General features: G+C 40.5%; 1 protein-coding gene across 3 annotated transcripts; it reads right to left on the bottom strand.

Annotated features, from left to right (window-relative positions):
• Window positions 1-223: 223 nt before the first annotated feature.
• Window positions 224-9,102, bottom strand: LOC149313711 (cytochrome c). 3 transcript variants are annotated; one of them, XM_089519687.1, is made up of 3 exons: window positions 9,015-9,102; window positions 4,144-4,318; window positions 224-516 (listed from the first exon to the last, which is right to left on the bottom strand). In XM_089519687.1, exons 2-3 carry the CDS (start codon window positions 4,310-4,312, stop codon window positions 368-370), a joined length of 318 nt encoding a protein of 105 aa, XP_089375813.1. In that variant the 5' UTR covers window positions 4,313-4,318; window positions 9,015-9,102; the 3' UTR covers window positions 224-367. The 3 variants fall into 3 exon arrangements, with proteins under 3 accessions (XP_089375813.1, XP_089375815.1, XP_089375814.1); XM_089519689.1 differs by lacking the exon at window positions 9,015-9,102 and adding an exon at window positions 8,492-8,512; XM_089519688.1 differs by lacking the exon at window positions 9,015-9,102 and adding an exon at window positions 8,126-8,207.
• Between the last annotated feature and the right edge of the window lie 24 nt (window positions 9,103-9,126).

Here is a 9,126-nt window from a genome sequence, read left to right as displayed (position 1 = left end):
ATAAACTCTACCATTATTGACCTCACAATTATTTTACTTTTCTTGTGAGAACTTTGTTGTTACAGGGCAGCCTATAAATAATGTTAAGAAACGAATAAATTTGGAAATATTTGGAAGAGAAGATGAATGTAATGACTGAATATGAAAGATGAATACAAAGAGATGAATTTAAAAAGATGAATATAAAAAGAAGACAAAGCTACTTTGTTTTGGTAGTAGGGAGACAAGTATTTAAAAAGGCCAACCTTTTTATTTTCTTTCAGGTAATGCCTTATGAACAAATACTAGGACAATAAGGAAGCATCAACTGTACCACAAGTATAATGTCAACTGGAAATTCTTGTGACATCACAGAAGCTGCATGGTTTCATGAAGAGGTTGCTTTTTTCAAGTATGCAATGAGATCTGCTCTCTCATTCTTCTTTTTAATGCCAGCAAAGATCATTTTTGTTCCAGGAATGTATTTCTTTGGGTCCTCCAAATACTCCATTAATGTATTCTCACCCCAGACAATACCTACAAAATTTAGAATGTGGTAAAATATCTGTTTCTCACTCTAATAATATCTGACTAATGGTCATAGCTTTATGTTTCAATATACCTTGACAGACCTCAGAATCATTTGGCTTATATGTGGAAATAAACTTGAATAGCTATCTACTAAATTTGAAAGCTTTAAAAAAATGAGAAAGAATGTCAAAGACAATTCACTTTTCATTATTATTTGAACACATTTAATATGTAGTGCATACAATCAAGGTGGGTTTCATAAACTTGTATTTGAGCCACATGTCATAAACATACATCCTAGATACATAGTTCAAATAATTAGAATTAGGTGGCTGCTTCTATATTAGCTAGATTTGTTTATGTTATACCTCTTTAAAAACAACGATCCTAATCATTATCGTCTTAGATATATCAGAACTGATAGTCAATTACTACACGTGAGAATCAACAAATCCTTAATTATTTCAATTCCCTTTCATGTATTCTCCCCTGCCAAGTGGTATTTGTTGTTGTGTGCCTTCTAGTCATTTCTGACTTACAGCAACCCTAAGTGACCCTGTTACAGGGTTTTGTTTGCAAGATTTGTTCAGAGGTGGTTTGCCATGGCCTTCCTCTGAGAGGCTAAGAGGGTGTTACTTGCCCAAGATCACCCAGTATGACTGCATGGCTGAGCGGGGATTCAAACTTTGGTTTCTAGAGTTCTAGTCCAACACACAAACCACTATACCATGCTGGCTCTCTATTAACTAGCATTACCTCTGTCTTAATAAGAAAATACCAAAAAAGCTGGGATTGCAAGTATGTATGCTGAAGCACCCCTAATCTTGGTTACCTAGCTGTCAAGTTAAACTAATTCATTGTTAGGTCTGACTACAATGATGTAAGCCTTGACTACAATCTGTTGGTACTCTGTGTGAGGCTGTCTTTGGAAACTGTTCATAAACCTTAGCAGGTTGAAAATGCTGTGGCCAGAATGCTGATGGGTGACAAGTAACTCCCTTGCTAAAACAGCTTCACCAGCTACAGGCACACTTCTGGGCATAATTCAAAGTGCTGGTTTTGACCTATAAAACCCTGTATGTTTTGGGTCCAGACTATCTGAAGGTCTGTATCTCCCCAGACAAACCTGCCAGACTCTTAAGATTCAAAAGAGAGGGCTTTCTTTCAGTCCTGACACCATCACAGGTTTGCCTGGGGAGACACAAGAGAAAGCCTTCTCGGTGGCTGTTCCCACCCTCTTGAGTTCCCTTTCAAGTGAACCTAGGCTGACTCCTTGCACTCGTTTCCCTGGCAAGGAAAGCACATTTTTTGTTAAAGCACATTTTAAATATCTAATTGTTTGCAAGGAAACTTCTTATTGGGGTGTTCATTTTATTCTTAATTTTTGTATGCCTTTTAATGTGGTTATTTTAATTGTTTTTTAACTGCTATTGTTAGGTTTTAATTTATTATTTTTGGGATCCCACTTGGGTTATTCTCCAGGAAAAAGGTGGCATATAAAAGCAATGACCACAAGTGTGGAAATAACAATAACCACCTTGCAAATCCTCTCCAAACAACTTCCACTAAGTGCCCTTCCGTTAGGCCTGGTACGTGAGACTAGCATGCAAATTAAACAGCTCTTTCCCTGCTACACACAGAGGTGGCATGGGAAATTTTATTTAGCCTTGTCAGAACAATTAATTTAAATGAAAATAAAAGAAAACTAGCAGCCCAGTTCTAACTGTCTGCTTTAACTGTCATAGTGCTGAACCATCACAGTGCAGACAAAGAACTGTGATGTGGTGCTTACAATGTTTGAGACATGAAACTAACTAAAGTGTCTTTAGATCAGTCATAATTCACCTAACCTATTACACAGGGTTATTGTGAGGATGCTATGCTCCCTTGAGCTCATTGAGAAAAACAAGATATAAATTTTACCAATAACAACAGGCAGGTTTTTGCCTTCCCTGTAAAGGACTATCTTCTGCTGCCCATCATCATAACACCTGCCCTACACAAATAGGCATGTAAGAGTTACTGAGTTGTATGTAACCATGTCCTACCCCCAGCTGAATGGACAAGCAGAATTTAATCAACCAGAATTATCTTTTATTAGTAGAAGGACACTGTTAAACACACCCTATTACATGTTGGCATCTAAAAATATTGAAAAGAAGACCACCGTGCTGAAATACAGCAAGCAAAATGTTCTTTGTATATCACCATTAACATTAAAATCCTGTGCAGCGACTGGAAAAATTATTTTTTAAATTACAACTTCCAGAATCTTCCATCTGAATGGGGGATGACTGATACCTGATGATTCCAAGAGCTACGATCTGAAATAAGAACATTCCCAACCTCTGCTAGTATTATGCACATTTGCATTGGTAGCTTCCTGCTTAGATTACTGCAATGCCTATCCTTGAAGACAATGTGATGGGCCTATCCTTGAAGACAATGTGGAACCTATAGGCAAGTACAAAATGTATAGACTGCTGACTGGCTAATGGAAACCACATTACACCAGTTTCAAAGAAATTGTGCTGTATTCAGGTACCCTTCTGGTCTGAATTCAAGATTCTGGTAATGACATTTACATCCCTAAATGGTTTGGGACCTTGCTATTTGAAGGACTGCCTCTTCCTATGTATGTCTGCCTTATATTAACTATGTGAGGATGTGGGAAAGTTACTTGTTTGCTGTGCCACCCCAGTTGTAGAATGCCTTCCACTTGGAGACCTGATTCATTTCATTTTGATGACAAGTTAAAACCTGGCTTTTTATTAAAAACTTTGGCAGCCTAATGACTTTATAAAACCAAATACATGGTTTTAGACTGTGCTAAACTTAAAATTATTCAGTTGTTTAATACATTTTTATAATATTTACATTTTTATTGTTCTAAGTTTTAAATTGTTGTTGCTATTGTTAACTGTCTTTGAATCGACCTCGACTCGTGGTTACTCTGTAGATTAACATTTTGAAGAACCCCTGTCTTCAATCCCTCTGGTAAGGGCCTGCAAGCTCAAGCCTGAGTCTAACTATCTGGTATGCAGTCTTCAGTCCAATACACAATGCAGAAATAACCCAGTCTGAGACCTCTTTAACTGCCCTGGCGCAATGCTATGGAATTCTGGAAACTGTAGTTTTATGAGACGTTTACTCTTCTCTGTCAGCTCTTGTGCCACAATAAACTACAATGACTGGTCCTACTCCCCCCCCCCCCAGTGGTGCCATGCAAGGGGTGGAATGCAGCTGTCACACAGCTCTGACACAAACCGACAGCACTGGGACTCTTGAGGCTGATCCTACAGGTGTTTGTATGAACGAGACATGGATCTTGTAATCCACAAATCACTAAACTCAAATCACAGGTTAAATTGCTACAGAAGATACTGAGAACATTGGAGCCTTTTTTGCAGGCATAAACTGAAAGATTCACCTCCCAATTGAATGCATCCCCAAGATTTGCTGATTTGTGAAGTAATCTCCCAGTGATGTTTTTATTACTACCATAAATAACTTGGGTCAAAATTGTTTAGGAATACTGTCATTATACAACTAATACTGTGCTAATGATTTTGAGTTATTTACTTTCCATTGAATTCCTCCCATCATTCTGCTTCTCCATTCCTTAGTTTTTACCTTTATTCTTGTTTGCATCTGAGTAAGAAAATCCAGCAGATTGTCCTGTTTTACGGCCAAAGAGACCCCAAAGATTTGGGCCTGTCTTGTGCTTTCCACCTTTTTCAACTGTGTGGCACTGTGAACATTTTTGAACAAAGATCTTTTTACCCTTTTCAAAATCGCCCATGGTAACCTATGAAAAAGAAATGGCAGAGATGAAACTATGTGTTTAAAACAACTCCCTCTTTTTATATCTGTCCTCACGTCCATGTTATAGTTATCTGACAGTCACTTCCCCACTCCTCCAATCCCATTCCACAAGTAAATACTTTCTTTGCTGGTCTTTATTGCTTCAGCATCAGCACATTCTCCTCCATAGTAATTGGGAGAGCTCCCCCCCCCCCCTTATAGTGACACTCACATTGCTAAACCTCCATCACCTCCAGAAATGAGAGAGCAGGAAATTTAAGTGAAGAAAGGGGGAAATATGCTGCAATGGAGAAAAGAAGCTTATCTTTTTCCCATCGCCAGCAGGCTCTGTTGCTTTTCTGACTTGAGCCATTCTCTGGTTACTGGACACTGGTGCTATGGCAAGGATGTGTGATCTTTCTTGCATGCTCATTGACTGCCCATGGCAGTCATCCAGGAAATGTCCTCTAGTTGACTGCCAAGTCAGCACTTCCAGGAATGCTATCAGGGTGCTTGCCGTTATCTCATTTTTTTCATGGTTGGGATTTCTTGCCTGTTGCCTCTATCTCCTGACTCAGGATGCTGGTAATTTATATCATCAGAATGGATCTCTGCCCCTCTGTGGATTTCTGATCACTGGATTATTTTATATGCAAAAGATATAGCCATCACCCTAAAGTCATTTACTTTGATATTGTGAACTACTGATCTGATGAGGGTTTATGTTTTTGATTTGGAATTATAATTTTCTGCAGTGCAGATTAGATCTTAATCTTATACACAAGGAAGTACTGTATAGAAGAAGGTCAGATAGTGGGGCTGCGCCCTCTCCACCCAAAACAGAAAATCTCAGGGTTTTTGTTTATGGGACAAAAAGAAATACATAGGCATCTGGGGATGTTTAGTTTGAGTAGTGTAATTCCTAGCGGGAAAGCCCCAAAGGCCAAAACCCCTCTGGAATGCCCTCCCATGGGAAGCTAGTCTGGCCCCCTCCTTGATTGCCTTTTGTTGGCAAGCAAAAACAGTTTTATTCAGGCAGGCTTTTAATATACAATCATGGGATGGCTTTTATATGGGATGTTTGTTATATGGGGTGTATACTGTAGTTTTTAATGTATCTAATTGTATATTGTTTTTATTTGATGTTTTTAATTATTTTTATGTAATACGTTTTTAAAATGTTTTTATTTGTGAGCTGCCTTGGGTCCTTTCTGGGAGAAAGGCTGCATAAAAATGAAATAAATATAAAATAAATGTTTTTTATTGCCAAATTGAGAATGTAATAAAAAAAAAGCAAGTGGCAGACCTGCTACTTTCCCCATTCCTACCTTAGGGGGCTTGTAATGAAGATTGAGGAGTTTGGAGTGCTGGGTTTTATAGTATGAAAAACAAGAAAAAACTTGTCGGGTAGAGTTGTAGTGGATTGAGCAGAGAACTCTGTAGATCAGGGTTCAATTCCCTGCTTGGCTGTGGAAACCCAGTGGTTAACTTTGGACGAGCCACATACTCTGAGCCTCAGGAAACCCCATGACAGGTTTGCCTAAGTTGGAAATCGCCTGAAGGCACACAACATTGAGAAAATCAGTAGGATACTGTCCCCATGGAAAGAAGTGCTACAGAGTAGTAGAACGGGTATGGGAAAAGGACCTAATTTGTGCGCTGCATTTTATTTTATTCTATTTTATTTCATTGGTATGCCACCTTTCTTCCTTGAAGGACCGAAGCCAGCTCACAGATAAAAAACTGTGCATCTACTGACTTAGTGCCAGATGATGTTGGGCCACAGTCATGCCTCCTGACATCAGTATTTAAAGTGCTGGACTGAACTTTTGCAGATTGTGCTTTGGCCAAGAAGTCAGCTTTGCTTCTCTCCTCACCTTTCACCATGTTGGGGAAGACAAGTGAGAAATGAAGCCAGGTGTTCTCAGCCAGTGCTTAAAGAAGTGGCTGAATTCCAATCTCAGTGTGGTTCGAAGAGTGTGCTTTGCTCTTCTATCACCTTCTTCATGTGGGGAAGGTGAGGAGAGAATGAATCTGACATACTCATCCATCACTTCAGAACCAGCTCAGTCCAAACTCTTTACTCATCCTATGTCTTTTCCTTATCAGTAGGTTAAACTTGGCAGCTGGAGGAAAGAAAGGTCCAGCTTTGGAAAGATAAAGCATAAGAAAAATAGCTTGGTTCTCTCAGTGGGGTGTAGTAAATCTGTATTGAGATTTGTGCTTTTTCACTTGTTCGTAAATGATCTGAAGTTCAGGTAAGTGAACAGTGAGATGGCCAACTTTGCTCAAAATGCCAAATTATTTAGTGTGGTTAAAACAAAAAGGAAGAGTTAAGAGCTCCAAAAGGTTCTCTCCAAATGGGGCAATAGGCATAAAAAAAGCCAAATGCAATTCAATGTAAACATGTGCAAAGTCAAGAACTTTGGGGTAAAAACCCAAAACCAAAACATCTGTTGTCTCAGGTGTTGCGTGCCTTCAAGTCATCACTGACTTGTGGCAACCCTAAGGTTTCCTTGGTAAGATTTGTTCAGGGGAGGCTTGCCTTTCTCTTTCCCTGAGGCTGAGAGGATGTGACTTGTTCAAGGTTTCCATGGCTGAACTGGGAATTGAATCCTGGTCTCCAGTGCCATAGTCCAACCCTCAAACCACTATGACATGCTGTCTTAGGTAGTACAATACAAAAAACAGGGACCTTTGGTGTTGCGTTGTATTGCTTGAGGAAAATGTTGACTTTATGTCAATGTGAAATTGTTGTGAAAAAGTGAATTTCATGTTGGGGATCATTAGGAAAGGAACTGAAATCCACCAACACATGCACAGACCTTTATAAAAAATTATGGTGCATGGATATACAGCTGGGGGAAAATACAGAAAAGGACAACTAAAACAATCAAGAATGAAAGCTTGTATTCTATTAAAAGTTTTAATGTTTGCAGTTAAATAAGGAAGAGTAAGGGGAACATGACAGAGGTGTTCAAAAATTAGGTCAGGTATGGAGAAAGGACTTAATTTTTATACAGTTCTATCATGTTCCCCTTACTCATCCCTTTTTTAATCACAAAGATTAAAACTTTAAATTAGGTCAGGTAAGGAGAAAGGCTGATGCTGGCACTCCCTTTCTGTGGTGGTGAGGATTGCATGTTCCTGTGAAGCAAGAGGCTATGCTGACGGAAACAGTGCTGTTGGGAGGGTCTCCCATGCCAGGTAGGCAGGCTTCTGCTGAAGAGCCAGACTTAAATGTGCCAAACAGCTGCTGGGCAGCAGCAGGAGTTGGAGTGACACTGATGAAGAAGGGTCTCTGAGGGTGCATCTGCACTGGAGAAATCATGCAATTTGGCCCCACTTTCAGTGCTGTAGCTCCATCCTATGGATACATCGGATCTGTAGTTGTAGAAGTTCTTTAATTTTCTCTGCCCAAGCGTTCTTTGTTGCTTTTAGCTGCCTTCAAGTTGATATCGACTCATGGTGACCCTGTGGATCAGAAATCTCCAAGCCCCCCTATCCTCAACCTCTCTGCTCTTGTCCTGTAGGCTCAGCCCTGTGATCTCCTCAACTGAGTCCATCTATCTGGCATGAGGCCTCTTTCTACTGCCTTCAACCTAGCATCATTATCTTTTGTAATGATTCATTTTTCCTCAAGATGTGGCCAAAGTACAACAGCCTCAGTTTGAGCTTCTTGGCCGCCAGGGAAAGCTCAGGCTTGGTTTCTTCAAGGACCCATTTGTTTGTCCACTGCATCCTCAGCACTGTTCCTCAGTGAATGTTCTTCCTATCTGCTTTCTTCACTATCCGCCTCTCACATCCATACCTGGAGACTGGAAGATAAAATGGCTTGGATGATTCTAACTTTAGTGTCCTGCTGTGTATCTTTACTCTTTAGGATGTTGTCCAGTTCTTTCATAGCTGCCCTTCTCATTCTTAAGTCTTCTTCTCCAGCAGCTCCAGAGCTAACCCTTGTTTGTCCTACACAGAAGGCAGCAACAGTAAAACCCTTCCGGATGCCTTTGGCCATGAAAACCCTCCTTGTTGCTGGGTTCTTGGAGCCCCTTTGAGACTAACTGGAAGAAAGAAGTTGGCAGCAGGAGCTTCCCAGACTTCAGTCTACTTCCTCAGATGCTTTTGGTATTATTATTATTATTATTTAGAGAAATTATTATTGTTGTTTTAAAATCACCTCTTGCCAAATCTTCACTTCTACCACACGAAGCTGCACAAGTACAAGCCCTGGTCCTAATCGGAGTAGGCAGGATATCAATAAAAGTTTATTATTATTATTAGTACTAGTAGTAGTAGTATTACGAAAGGTATAGTTTTAATTGGGCTGGTTGTGGTTCATGGTCCAAAACACACTGCAGAAAACCATCTGGTTTGAGACTGTTTTTAAACTCAGTGCTTGGGAATCCTGGGAACTGTAGTTTCTTTTAGCACCAGAATCTTGACAGAGAAGGCTCAGTGTCTCCCAAAACTACAGTTCCCAGGATTCCCTAGCACTGAGCCAGGGCAGTTAAAGAGGCCTCAAAGTGGATTATTATTTCTGCAGTGTGTTTAGGATCTATGCCACAACTATTGCCATTACACTCAGTGAATCAGGGGGGTTGATGACTTGTGAGTAAATGAGCCTCAAAAGCATAGCTAAGGACCCTTAGGGGAGGAGGGCAATGGGGCCTGTGCTTCCCTAGCCCTGCTGCAGTGCCTACCTTCTTCAGCCCAGCCTAGAGCCAGGCTCCTCCTCCTCCTTCCTGGGCCCCTTCCCAAAGCCCAGCTCAGCCTCAGGCCCTGCTGCTGCCACACACCAGGCACCTGCTGCTG

This window comes from Sceloporus occidentalis, unplaced genomic scaffold (genome assembly GCF_023333645.1).
Source record: "Sceloporus occidentalis isolate IW3139 unplaced genomic scaffold, rSceOcc1.0.p SCAF_4, whole genome shotgun sequence".
Lineage (NCBI taxonomy): Eukaryota > Metazoa > Chordata > Lepidosauria > Squamata > Phrynosomatidae > Sceloporus > Sceloporus occidentalis.
The sequence above is the reverse complement of the archived record's forward strand: the minus strand, read 5'-3'. Positions and strand labels throughout refer to the sequence as shown.

Bases quoted from the DNA above. Each gene is read 5' to 3' on its own strand.
- LOC149313711 (XM_089519687.1), bottom strand. From the start codon at position 4,312: ATGGGCGATTTTGAAAAGGGTAAAAAGATCTTTGTTCAAAAATGTTCA. The intron at 517-4,143 runs GTAAAAACTAAG...TAAATTTTGTAG, and splicing joins AGATGCAAACAAGAATAAAG to GTATTGTCTGGGGTGAGAAT.